The sequence below is a fragment of the Gekko japonicus genome, unplaced genomic scaffold, assembly GCF_001447785.1.
Source record: "Gekko japonicus isolate JY-2015 unplaced genomic scaffold, Gekko_japonicus_V1.1 scaffold896, whole genome shotgun sequence".
In the NCBI taxonomy this organism is placed as follows: domain Eukaryota; kingdom Metazoa; phylum Chordata; class Lepidosauria; order Squamata; family Gekkonidae; genus Gekko; species Gekko japonicus.
Window position 1 is genome coordinate 27,551 of NW_015162504.1, and position 14,231 is coordinate 41,781.

Sequence of the window (14,231 nt, forward strand, 5' to 3'; positions counted from 1 at the left end):
GACCAGGTAAGCCTGGTTTGTTTGGGGCTTGCAAGATGGACGGCCCTGAACCAAGCCCCAAACTGAACCCCCAAACAAAAAACCCTCCTAAACTGAACCAGTTTGGGTGGTGTTGGGCCCCTGCCCCCAGCTCTCCAGCATCATCTGGAAGTGATATGAACCTGTCAGGCAGTGCACTTGTGTCACTTCTGGGTGATGTGGGTGCACCAGAGGCAGAGGCCTGACACCACCCAGAAGTGATACAAACACGTTGGGGAGCCAAACCCTGAACTGAACTGAAGCTCGGTGACTGTTCGGGGGAAGGTGCTGTTCATGAACCAATGTTTGCAAGCCCGAACCGGGCAAAGTCCAGCCCAGACTTTGGCTCAGGTTCAGGTCTGTGCCCATCCCTTGAAGAAACACTTATGGTTTGGTAGCCTTGTCATTAAATATATTGCTGTATTTTTGTAATATGTGATTAAAACGAAGGGACTCTCATAATTTTGTAAAATAGTATGTGCAGAATTCCATTAACTACCTTTTTTCTTTTCTTTTTTTCTTACAGTACTGACAGAAATTCATGCTCTTCTGCTGGGAATATTTTTGAAGGGACATTTTTTCTCATGAGGCACTTCTGCAATCAGTAATTTTAGAACATCTATATTTATCATCCAGAAAAGTATAAAGGTAAAAAAATAAGATTCTGTATTATGTTAGGATATCAAAAAGGAGAAAAGTTATTGGACACTCTTTGGTCTGTTAAAAGCTACTTCATGCATGGTCAAAAGATGGAGCATATGGAATTTTTGCCTTTTTTGTCACCTTGGTGTATAACAAAGTACTTTCAAAAATCCTTTCAGTTTTGAATAGTATTTTTGATTGGTGGTGTGGAACCAGGCTGTTAAAAAAATAAAGGCTTAAAGCTTTCTTGAACATGTGGAACTAGCTGCATGGAGCACTATTTCTTTCAGTGGGAGTAGGAAATTTTATTTTGAGGAAATACAAAAGTATTGTATGGACATTACATTTCCTTCTGTTTCCACTCTTTCATAGACAAGACGTACAAATGTCTACCACAAGACTAAAGTGTGACATGTTATGTTCTTTACCATAAGCAACCATAAAATGAGCTCTATTGCAGACAGGTAAGTTACCTTCTAGTTTTGTTATTTGTACATCTGCATGTCAATTAATTACGACTTAAAGCAGATTTACAAAGTGGAGTAATGGGAAACTGAAGTATGTCTTTGTAACATTAGACACTATCAGTTGCTTGCCCTGAAAAATGTCTGTTAACAGCAGTGTGGGACTGCACAGAATCACTAAATTATGTCTCAGTGTTTTCTTCAAAAAATTATATTTAGGCACAATGCAAAATGTAGTGTTCACAGGTAGTTTTTTAAATGGTTACCTGGTAAATAATTCATTATTCTTTGCATTGAGACAAACTGTACAAATTCCAATTTTTAAATACCTAATTTAATTAACTATCTAATCTGCAGATCAAGGTGTTTTTTTGGTCAGTTATTTATTTTTTGAAAATTATATGCTGCTTTTCTTTCTGACCATTGTGGCCTACAGAAAACATGACCCACAGACAATGAATAATTAAAACAAAAAAGACACCCTCCCCAAACCAGCTATAGAGTTTTCCTACAAGGTGTAGGTTTGGTGTAGTGGTTAAGTGCACGGACTCTAATCTGGGAGAACCGGGTTTGATTCCCCACTCCTCCACTTGTACCTGCTGGATGACCTTGGGCAAGCCGTAGTTCTGGCACAGCTGTTCTTGAAAAGAGCAGTTTCTGTCAGAGCTCTCTCAGTCCCACCCACCTCACAGGGTGTCTGTTGTGGGGAGGAGAACGGAAAGGAGTTTGTAAGCCACTCTGAGACTCCTTTGGGTAGTGAAGGGTGGGGTATAAATCCAATCTCTTCTTCTTTATACAATTAACTGCCTAAGGGCCCTCCACACATCCTCATGGCAAACATTTTATAATGCTGGAACTACCTCTGAAAAAGAGTGGTCCTGTGTTGTGGCTGATCTGAAACGCTGAAGGGAGGGATTGACCAGGAAGAGTGTCTGGGAGGATCTGAAGTGACATACAGGCCCATGATGGTAGCGACAGGCCTTCAAGCCTATATTCTAAACATACAAATGTGTTTATCTTTTAAAAAGCTGGGAGTCCCTCTTAACAAGCTCTCATAATTTTTGTTTATTTTGCATTAAGGTAATCTTATAACATGAGGCTGTGCTCTGGATCTTGTTTGTTTTCTTTTAGAGATGATGGTAGCATTTTTGATGGTCTTGTGGAAGAAGATGACAAAGATAAAGCAAAGAGGTATTTTGTGACATACTAAAAAAGGTCACGAAGTTTGGTCTGTGCTTTGAAGTGAGCTCCTTTGTATTGTTAGTCTTTGGACACTGTCCCATGCAAAGCGGGAGCTCCAGCACTCTGAAGTGTACGCCGGTGTTCCTGCCCCCTGTGTACATTGCCAGACAGGCTGTCCACTCTGACAGTGCTGATCTCTTGTTGGGAGGGAAGGGAACACTGATTTTGAGGCACCTCTTGGCATTGGCTTCTGCATCATTGTTCCACCATCATTGTTCCACCAACTGCCCTATGATTTCCGCATATTGCTACCACTGGTGCGGGCACCATTGGAGGGAACGGGACGTGTTTAGGGGACGGCAGGGCAGTGGGATTCGCATTGCTGTGGTTGTCTAGCTATGCCACGGAGAACACCATCTTGGTCTTAAAATCTTAACATCTGGAATTGAATAGAGGAGCACCAAAAATGTTTTATTATGTTTATTTAATTGTTTATTAATTGTCTATTGTATTTTAACATTTTATACTGTTTCATTGTTACTACCTGGCATTATGCCCTGTTAGCCGCCCTGAGCCTTCGGGGAGGGCGGGATAGAAATTCAAATAAATAAATTAAATAAGCTGACAACCTACACTATTCAGCAGAGATTAACCTTACCCACTATGTAATTCCTGTATGCAAGGATTTTTGGATCAGGCCCTTTGTTTATCTGGCATGCTAGCAGTATGAAATATTGCAAATAAAAGATTAACATCAATGTAAATTGATTTCATTTTAAATGTGCCTTGTGATACTTTGAATCTACCAAGCATTAAGATTAGTTTTTCTTGTCTCCTGTCCTTTTCCTGGGGTACGTTTGAAAGAGTGACAATATATTTATAGGTGCTTTGGGGAGAGATCCTTAATTTATGAAGTCCTTACACAAGCCTTAGAGTGGAGCAACTTTGCTTAGTATTGTTGCCATTCTTCGTCTTGATTTTGCCAAACCTTTGCTGTTGCTTATGTTTTCCTGTTATTTTTACAAATATGTTATTCAAAGTAGTATATATATTAGTAAGGGTTGGCCCTTAAAACACATGAACAATAGAATTGCATAAAACTTGTTTTGTAAATTTTGTCACAATGTTTCTTTTCTTTAGAGTATCAAGAAACAAGTCTGAAAAGAAACGCAGAGATCAGTTTAATGTTCTCATCAAAGAGCTGGGATCCATGCTTCCGGGCAATGCTCGGAAGATGGACAAATCCACTGTATTGCAGAAGAGCATTGATTTTTTACGGAAGCACAAAGGTAATTCTGGGCTGTTGCAAGAAGGCTGAAATTACTGCAAGTATTTTTCTTGTTTGCACTTTTAAAATACTAATACCTGTTGTAATTTAGGTCTCTGGCTCATATTTATGGGAACAGTCTAATGGTACTGAAGCAAATATGTATTTCTGCTGGAATTTGTCCATAATTCATAAAATATTTTCGTTAACTTTGTAACTGTGTTAAGAACATAAGAGACGCCAATGTTGGATCAGGCCAAAGGCCCATCCAGTCCAACACTCTGTGTCACACAGTGGCCAGAAATACCAGTGCCATCAGGAGGTCCACCGGTGGGGCCAGGACATTAGAAGCCCTCCCACTGTTGACGCCCCCCCCAAGCACCAAGAAGACAGAGCATCACTTGCCCCAGAGCCCCTAGCTATACCTTGTGGCTAATAGCCACTGATGGACCTCTGCTCCATATGCTTATCTAATTCCCTTTTGAAGCCGTCCATGCTTGTAGCACCCACCACTTCCTGTGGCAGTGAATTCCATGTGTTAATCACTCTTTGGGTGAAGAAGTACTTCCTTTTATCCGTTCTAACCCGACCGCTCTGCAGTTTCATGGAGTGCCCACGAGTTCTTGTATTGTGAAAAAGGGAGAAAAGTACCTCTTTCTCTACCTGCTCTTTCCCATGCATAATCTTATAAACCTCAATCATGTCACCCCTCAGTCGTCTTTTCTCCAAGCTAAAGAGCCCTAAGCGCTTTAACCTTTCCTCATAGGGAAAGTGTTCCAACCCTTTTATCATTCGAGTTGCCCTTTTCTGCACTTTTTCCAAAGCTATAATATCCTTTTTAAGGTGTGGTGCCCAGAACTGCACACAGTATTCCAAATGAGGTCTCACCATTGATTTATATAGGGGCATTATTATATTGGCTGATCTGTTTTCAATACCCTTCCTAATAATCCCCAGCATAGCATTGGCCTTCTTTATTGCAGTCACACACTGTCTCGACATTTTCAGTGAGTTATCCACTACAACTCCAAGATCTCTCTCTTGCTCAGTCTCTGCCAGTTCAGACCCCATCAATGTGTATTTATATTTAGGATTTTTGGCTCCAATGTGCATCACCTTGCACTTGGCCACATTGAACCCCATTTGCCATGTTGACGCCCACTCGCCCATCCTTGACAGATCCCCTTGGAGTGCCTCACAATCCTCACTGGTTTTCACCACCCTGAACAACTTTGTATCATCCGCAAATTTAGCCACTTCACTGCTTACTCCCATCTCCAAATCATTAATGAACAAGTTAAAAAGCAGTGGACCAAGTACTGATCCCTGCGGTACCCCACTGCTTACCACCCTCCACTGAGAAAATTGCCCACCTACACTCACTCTCTGTTTTCTATGAACTAGCCAGTTTTTGATCCATAAAAGGACTTGTCCTTCTATCCCATGATTTTTGAGCTTACTTAGGAGCCTTTGATGAGGAACTTTATCAAAAGCTTTCTGGAAGTCAAGGTAAATAATATCTATTGGATCCCCCTTGTCCACATGTTTGTTCACCCCCTCAAAGAACACTAACAGGTTAGTGAGACAAGATCTTCCCTTACAGAAACCGTGCTGAGTCTGCCTCAATAGGTTTTGTTCATCTATGTGCCTACTAATTCTTTCCTTAATAATGGTTTCCACCAATTTACCTGGTATCGACGTCAGACTGACTGGCCTGTAATTTCCCGGATCTCCTCTGGAACCCTTTTTAAAGATGGGAGTGACATTAGCTACCTTCCAATCCTCAGGAATGGAGGCAGATTTTAAGGAAAGATTACATATCTTTGTCAGGAGATCCACAAGTTCACATTTGAGTTCTTTCAGAACTCTCGGATGTATGCCATCTGGGCCTGGTGATTTTTCAGTTTTTAAGTTGTCTTGAGAGTATAGGCTAGTTACAAGGTATTATATGAGATAATGAGTAGTTTAAAGAACTCACACACCATACTCATCATGCCTGTGAAATACCTGGTCTCTTGTGAACAAAAGAAAGTAGTTGTATTATTGGGAACTTTAGAAATTCAGGAGGGGTCATTCTTAAAGATAGGTTTGCTTCTTTTGTAGCAGCATGTAGACAATATCTACACATTGTGAGCACTAGTTGAAAATAGTCATGTTGCCACATTGTGTGCAGGAGTATTTGTGGGGCTGTGTGTATGCATGCATCCAAATTTATTAGCATACAGCTAATTTCTTATAGTTCCCATCGAACGGTTTTCGGCTTTCAGGTCATACCTGAAAGCTTACATAAGAACATAAGAGAAGCCAATCCAGTCCAACACTCTGTCACACAGTGGCCAAAAATACCAAGTGCCATCAGGAGGTCCACCAGTGGGGCCCAGGACACTAGAAGCCCCCCCCCCCAGCACCAAGAATACAGAGCATCACTTGCTCCAGACTGAGAGTTCCTTTCTATACTTTGTGGCTAATAACTACTGATGGATCTCTGCTCCATATGTTTATCCAATTTCCTCTTGAAGCCGTCCATGCTTGTAGTCACCACCACCTCCTGTGGCAGTGAATTCCATGTGTTAATCACTCTTTGGGTGAAGAAGTACTTCCTTTTATCCATTCCTTTTATCCATTCTGCCGACTGCTCAGCAATTTCATTGAGTGCCCACAAGTTCTTGTATTGTGAGAAAGGGAGAAAAGTACTTCTTTCTTTACCTGCTCTATCCCATGCATAATCTTGTAAACCTTGATCATGTCAACCTTCAGTTGTTGTTTCTCCAAGCTAAAGAGCCCTAAGCGCTTTAACCTTTCTTCATAGGGAAAGTGTTCCAACCCTTTTATCATTCTAGTTGCCCTTTTCTGCACTTTTTCCAATGCTGTAATATCCTTTCTGAGGTGTGATGACCAGCTTGTAGCTTTCATGTATAAGTTGATCTGATTACTTAGAATTTAGTAATGTTTTTGTTCAAAGCTTAGCAGCATTTAGCATATCCTTTGGTATAATATATAGATATTATGTGCTTGTATGCAGATGCACACTCAAAGAGATCTCTCACTCTACAACCAATGCTCCCTCTAAGCTGTGGAGTCTTGTGAGCAAAAAGTCTGCTTTGTGAGCTACTGGCATTAAAGCTGTGAGTGAGTGATTTGGCTACTGTATAAATTAGTTTGCTCGGGAGCCATCCTTCCTGAGCTAAGACAAAAGTGTGTGAGGTGGAGGCTAAAGAACTGTGAGCTAGCTCACAGTAACTCAGCTTAGAGGGAACACTGTCTACAACTACTCTTAGCTGCTGACCATAGCTTTCAGTGCTGTACAGTTTGCTTCTGTTCTAATATGAGTGGGGTTTATTCATAGGATCTGTATCTTGTAGGGACTTCCATTCAGTTTATATCCAATAATATATCTAGTTTTATTTAGTCAAAGGTTTTGTTTTTATTCCTGTGTGTATGCCCTTCATTGGGTGACAGCATAATACCACCAAAAATAAAAGCTGTTGGTAGCAGCCAGAATTTGGACATCATCACACACATTAACCGTTGAGCTGTGGGTCACAATGGTTAGGATCCAAAGCGCAGTTTGAGCTGACCAAATGCCTTGGGCTAGCCTTTGGGAATTTGGAAACTTTCTTTCTTGGAAAAACTGGCGCTCCTGTCCAATCACAAATTGCTTTTGAAACTCTCTTTTTGCAATGTGGTTTTACTGCTGTTTGAAGAAAAATAAGAGTAAAACCTGTAGAATTCATCTCTCAGTTTATTGGGTCTTGACTCTTAAATGGTGAAATAAATTCCAGAGTGATCCATCTGTCAGCCCCAAGGAGTAAATGCACCTCTTATTCTCTCTTCCTCATGTGCCTTTGTCTTCCAGCTACTGAAGACAGAATGTTGCAGTGGGTACAATTTGTTTTTCTCCTTTTCAAACATTTTCTTTAATTATCTGACACAGTAAGTATAGTAAGTTTCATTGGGATGGTGAAAACCAACCTGTGCCACTAGAAGAGATTTTTTTCTCTATTATAAGTCAGCATACAAAGTTAGTTATATGATTCAGAATAAACAAGTGTGCAGATAATTGTTTTTCCCTTTTACAGAAATTACGGCACAGTCAGATGCCAGTGAAATCCGACAAGACTGGAAACCCACATTCCTTAGTAATGAAGAATTTACTCAGTTAATGTTAGAGGTCATTCTATTTTTTTAAATTCTAAAATGTATGAGTACTGCTTTTATTATACTTGTTTCTTTGTAAGTTATAAGATTATGTTGCGTTGTACTTTTTGCTATGTACTGTAATTAGAATGGTGTCACCCTGATTTGGTACGAAGTGGAGATTGGTGGGCTACAGTGGGAAGGGGTATATTTTTATGACAGGTATCATGTAATTGCCATCAGCTACATGTATAATGGGGTGCTTAACACAAAGTCTTTAATACCAGGTAACTAATAAATATAAAGCTGCCGTAGGAATGATATTTAGGTCTTTTGAAATGCCTGAGCACTTTCTGAGTTTGTACAGGCTGAACATTTGGCCCATTTTTGTGTAGAACAATGTTCAAATGATAGACTTTCTCAACATTCAGTTATTTAGAGCTAATTTTCTTTCCCTTCATTATGCATTATATGTCTGTTAGTTGTAGTTGAGGTTGGGGAAGGGGAACTCTTATGGATTGTTGGGGAGAGATACTGGCTGAGTGGTGCAGTGTTGAAGAAAGGGTTTAACCATCTCTAGTCCTGGGAAGTAAAGCTGATCAAATACAATTAATACATGTTTTTCAATCAAAGATGCTTCTGTGAAGAGGTACATTTTATTATTTCTAGATCAAGTAAAAAGATAATTTCAGGAATACATTAAGCAAGTTGTACAGTAAGCTACCTCTTTTTAACTGTTCCTTATGTTTAATTTCAGGCTCTTGATGGTTTTTTCCTAGCAATCATGACAGATGGAAGTATAATATACGTATCAGAAAGTGTAACCCCTTTACTTGAACATTTGCCAGTAAGTACAAGCTGCTTTCAGTAGGTTATCAGACTCAGTTGGTCATGGGATGTGCAAACAATTTACCATCTGCTGTATAAGATTCTGGAGCTTAAACAGTGTGGATATCTTTCTCCAAGGTTTTTCTTTGTTTCTTCTGGATGCAGTTCCTGTTGTCTTACTGTATCTCTCACAAAGGAGGCTGACGTTGTTTTGGTGAGCTTGAACCAGCCAACTCTTTTCTCTATGAACACACAGCCAGCACAGAGAACAACAGTACATATCCATACATGCAACAGTAATGACATAAGAACGAAACACAGAGAAGTCTCTGTGTTATTTTCCTTCCATGCACATATCTGTCTCTGAAAATATAATCCCCCTCAGTTGTCAAAGAGCATAAATGATTTTGGAGTGTGGCAGAAGTGCAGTAGGCAGTCTTATGAAGGGTCTAGCAAGTGATCTGTCCAAAACTGTATCGACCCAGATATTGCTGCTTGCCTTGTTTTGTCCCCTTCTGCCTCTGAACCCTGCAGCACTATGCAAGTGTGCCACATTGCAGTATGCCAGCTATAACAGTTGAGACAGCAATAGTGCAGACTTTGACCCATCTAAGTAGGAAACTGAGTTCAGTAATTTGTATGTAGTGAGGATTTTTATTCCCCACTTGCTGCACATATGCACTCTTACAATAGTATTCTTGATTAGCGTGCAGGGGTGCACATGCACACCCACAAAGTGCCATTCAGCTGGTTCTTTGTATTCTTAAAATGGCCTCTGTGCAGCAAAAAATTACCTCCGTGCTTGTCAAAGTGACCAATAGAATATCCATCAGTTAGTGAAGGACAATCTGGAGTCTGATAGAGGCATCTACAATATCAGAATTTCAGGCTGCTGACCATGTTGGCTGTGTGCTAGTGGTGATCAGGTGGTCAGTGGTGATGTCATCAAATATATATATTGGGTTGAATCCAGATCAAATCTTCTAGTGGCAAAAGAACTTTCCCCTGTCCTGTTACCCAGATCAGTCCGCCCATGTCAGTCCTGTAACATGCAAAGGTGCCCCCTTGCTAGCACAGGGCAAACATGTCTTTTGGATACTTTAATATACCTGGGTTCTTAAGTCCATGTATACCAAGGTCCAGATTCAGATCAACACTTGGAAAAACATGGGGCAAAAGAGTCTTGCACAGAAAAGGTTCATATTTTATAAAGTTATCTATGCAAGTATAAAAATGACAATGAAAATTACAGAAGGGAAAAAGAAATGCTGTAAATGACACACAAAAGCCTTTCCCTAGAGAAACTGCCTTTCTATTGGGAAATGACACTTAAAAGGGTGGGGGGATGACGACAAAGACATAGGAATCGGCTCCTGGAGAGAAGGGGGGTTGCTCTCAGTGGCAATGAAGCAGCTTTGGGCAGATGGATGAAACTGACCAGACAGGGGAAGGAGACACCAAGACAGGTCAATGGAACAGAAAAGCAAGATACCAAATGAGAGCCTGGGGTAATAGGATGCATTCTAGACTGGCTACAAAAAATTGGGCTGAGGGGTAACTTTTTTATACCCTTTTTTCTGAGACTAAAGGGGATGAGTTGTTGGCATCGGAATATGTAATAATAAAAACACAATCCTTCACACAAATGAGCCAGCCTGAAAAGAAATCCTTTGTACTTTGGGTAGAGCGAAGTGTTCTCCTTTTGCGTGGAGAGTAGAGTGTCTAAAGTGTTCCCTTGGAGAGATTTGGAAGTTAGATATGTTTGGGTACTTGTCATGATTGGGAAAGGGCAGGGATTTTCCTGTCCAGTCATTGAGATACGGAGGAAATGGCTGGAATTGCCCCATTGCTTATAGTTTTGGAGATCTGGGTCATTAGTTAGGATTAAATTATCCGTGGGGGAAACGGCCCTCAATTTAATTCCTCTTTGGGTGGGTATTTGCTTGATTGATAAGGAACTGCTCTGCATTCCTTTCCACCTTAGCATGACTCACTACTTTTTATATCAGTTTAATTCAGGCTCTGTCTATCAGTCATACACCCACACTGAGGTGTACACATGTACAGAAAAAGGGAGAACACACCCGGGGGGGGGGGGTGAGGGCCTCAGGGGATCATTCCCCCTTTCCACTGTAGCTCACCAGTTCCTACAAAGTGCTGCTTCTGGGGAATAATAAAAATGTGATCTGTCGACCCTCAGGAATTATATGAGGCATGTTCTGCAGCAGGAAGGGGTAAATCAGTGGGAATCGCCACTTCAGTCTTGATCCAAACCCAGTGTATGCATTGTGATTCTAAGTAGAGGCTAGTAGTATTTCTACTCAGTAGCTGAGAACTTGAAAGAAAGAAGCATAGTTGGATGTTGAATCTATTTATTTGATTTTTATCTCCTTCCTTCTGTTCTTTGCTCACATTACTCTACCACACAGATTCCCGAGTTAATTATTTTGATAATTCCCTTTTTCTTTTCTTTTTTAAAGCAAGGCACAGTTGTAAAACGTGCTGCCTTTCTAGATTTTCTGTTGTACGCAAATAAGCTGCAGTGTGCAGGCACATAAAAAAAAATAGGTGCCATGTGTGCTTATGACCAGGATCTAAAGAGCTGTTTTAACTATGTCATGGTCTTGGCAATGTCCAGTGCAATTAAAAAAAATTACTTTGAATCTCATGCCCTTAGCCCCCATCATATTGCACAGCTTCTGAAAGTCCCTTCAGTGTCAAAATAAATGTGTCCCCCCCCCAAAAAACCATGGAACTAGTTGAATGGTTTTCTGGACCCCAGACAGTGGCTGTTCATACTATGTGATGGGTTGCTATTGAAATGGAAGTGGTGGGAGGTGGCAAGGAGATCTGTTGTAGAAGAGAAATGCATAAAAAACGCCCTGAGTCTGTGTAAGACTTTGGGTGACGTAAAGCACTAGCCTAATGGCAACTATTTGCATTAGATAGGCAATAACTACCAGTATGTTTTGTAAGATGTAATTTTTGAATATGTGATGGCCTTGGATGGCAGAGATATATACTGCTACTTTTGATTTAAAGCATTCTCGTTCAGTCAGATACTTAATTTCCAGAAACAGAATCATATAATGCCTTTTATTACGACCAAGGAAAACAATTCTTCATCAGCCCCCCCCCGCCTCCACATTTTTGGCAGTTACCTCAACCAAAAAAACCACAGTGGAACCTTTTCTATCATTTGTATGTGTCTTTAGCAACATTTGCTCATTATACCAGAAATTGGTTTGTTTTACAAATATTCTAGAATGACTTAGGAATCAGATAGTTGTTGCTTTGTTGGCTGCTGTGCATTTTAAAATAATATTTCACAAGATGTTTAATTTTGTCTTTCATTTCTCTTTTGTTTTTCAGTCTGACCTTGTAGATCAGAGTATATTTAATTTTGTCCCAGAGGGAGAACATTCAGAGGTTTATAAAATATTGTCCACTCATTTGTTAGAAAGTGATTCATTGACTCCAGAATATTTAAAAAGTAAGTTGAATTATCTTTTAGATATGGTGAGAGGTCCTGAAGTGTGCAAGTTTTAATACACAGTTAAAGTATAATTTTTAACTTATTCTGTTGGGCTGAGAGGTTCCTGAAGTTATTTTCACATGCCAAATAAATGAAAAGGATAACTGGAATGTTTGTTTGAAGTATTTCATCTTCTAGGGTGTTACGTTATGTATAGGGTGTTGTCATTTTGTATTTTTATTTAATTGTTTGAAATTGGGATATTGACAGAGACCCGCTGAACCTTGTAAAAGTTTATCATTCACAGTTCAGTCATCCATGAGGAATTGGCCATTATCCACATTTTTACAGTGTTCACAGTTCTGTTGAGGGAAGGGGGTATTCCTCACTTTTAGAACATACTGTTTTACATGTATAAGAAGAGTATAGATTCAGTCCTTGGCATCTCCAGCTGAAGAGGCAGCATTAGAGGCAGGACCATAGCCAGTGGTGGGACGCATAGGATATTGCCCCCTTTCATATCTGCAGCATCCCCACTGCTGTGACTTCCTGCCTCAGAGGGAAGCCATGGACTGGCAGCCTTGCTTGGGTTGCTACGTGACTGGTGGGAGCCCGTGGGCACCACGGCCCAGCCCAGCTGGAGTGGAGCATAGCAGGAACTTCCTGCTGCCGCATGTCAGCAGTGCTGGGCTGGAAGCACCACCCTCACGGCTCCCTGCCTCCTGCCACTCCAAATGCCTGCTCCAACAGCGCAGGGGGCAGCGTCTGCCCGGGGGGCAAGGCCACGGGTAAGACTGCACTAGCTTCTCGGCTGTCTTCTGGGCTTGTGTGATGCCACTGTCCCTGTCCCCCTGCAAGCTCCTGCCCGAGCTGCCTTCAGTTCTAAGGAGTTGCGAGCAAGCTGGGCAGAGCTCCGGTGAGGAGGTGGGGGGTTCCCTTCAGCTTTTGTACTGCCCCAATGCACAGCTTATCTCAAAAAGAAGCAAAAACGTACCCATTTCCATGTGCAGCCCCAGTGTAACCTTGGGGCATCTCCCGAGGTCCTTGACCTTGGAATAGCTGACTTGCTTACTTGTAGGTAACCCCCTCTCCCACGTTCCCTGTGGGGTCTGACCCATGGGGTTCCACAGGTCTCATGCTGTTCAATCTTATGTAAGACCCTTTTATTTATTTAATTTAATTAATTAAAGTGCATTTGATTTAGTTGAATTTAATTAATTAGCAAAGCCCCCCCCCAATTCCTGGCTACAGGGCTCGTTAGAGGCCTTTCTTATGTGAGACCCTTGAGGGCTGGCATCATGCAAGGAGACCGGAAGTGGGCTACCTGGGGCTGTATATGGTAGCTTCTTCTATCGTAGGTTGTATAGTTGCTTATATTTGTTTGAAAATTTACACAGCTTGTAATGCTTTGTTGTTCAGTGCTGGTGCCTTACATGTGTTGTTTCAGCAAAAAATCAGCTAGAATTCTGTTGCCATATGCTCCGTGGGACAATAGACCCCAAAGAGCCACCTACATATGAATATGTAAAATTTATAGGAAACTTCAAGTCTTTGAGCAACAGTAAGTTTACTATAGTACTTTTTATAATGTGCAGTTTTGAACGTATATTATAAATGTCTAATTCTGTCTAATTTGAATAAGAAAACGCAAATAAGACTTGACCAGGAATATCAACAGTTACCCCCCCCCCCCGGAGGGATATGGGCAATAGGACTGGGCAGCAACATTCATAACTATAATTCTGCTGAAACGAAGTAGTAAATGTAGAATAGTTCAAGAAATAAATGCATTAGTGCTAACACTGATAGTTTCATTTTACAAAAACCTAAGGTGTTATTAGCTTTTAGGAGTATAAAGTTCTGTGCCATTAAAACTATATTTAGAGGTTAATTGATGCACTGTATCTATTTGGTAGGGCTGAAGTAAACTACCAATTTTCATTAAATTTCTTTGAACTAGAAATTAGAGTACGTCACTGCTGGTGAAGACAACTATCTCTTAAGCTGCAGTAATATGTACATTAAAAAGTATAAATGTACATAACCTTATGAATAAAATACATGGCTAACAGTGATTCAGTAAAGTTTTTAACTGGAGGTTAATTGGACCCTGAACACCTCTGAAGTTATAAAATGTTTGCAAAGTTAACCCAGCCTTTTGAATATTCTGGTTTGCAAGGTGGATATGGACATTAATTGTTTTAAGCAATTAAGAGCA

General features: G+C 40.7%; 1 protein-coding gene across 2 annotated transcripts in view; it reads left to right on the top strand.

Moving 5' to 3' along the window:
• Positions 1-550: 550 nt before the first annotated feature.
• Positions 551-14,231, top strand: part of CLOCK (clock circadian regulator) — a 39,027-nt gene continuing 25,346 nt past the window's right edge. The window contains exons 1-8 of one of the 2 annotated variants that reach the window (XM_015406119.1): positions 551-666; positions 1,033-1,124; positions 2,256-2,315; positions 3,447-3,595; positions 7,653-7,744; positions 8,468-8,557; positions 11,911-12,031; positions 13,461-13,574. In XM_015406119.1, coding sequence (XP_015261605.1) covers positions 1,078-1,124; positions 2,256-2,315; positions 3,447-3,595; positions 7,653-7,744; positions 8,468-8,557; positions 11,911-12,031; positions 13,461-13,574 — 673 coding nt within the window. In that variant the 5' untranslated portion in view covers positions 551-666; positions 1,033-1,077. The remainder of the gene's footprint in view (positions 667-1,032; positions 1,125-2,255; positions 2,316-3,446; positions 3,596-7,652; positions 7,745-8,467; positions 8,558-11,910; positions 12,032-13,460; positions 13,575-14,231) is intronic. The other variant, XM_015406120.1, reaches the window with a different exon arrangement.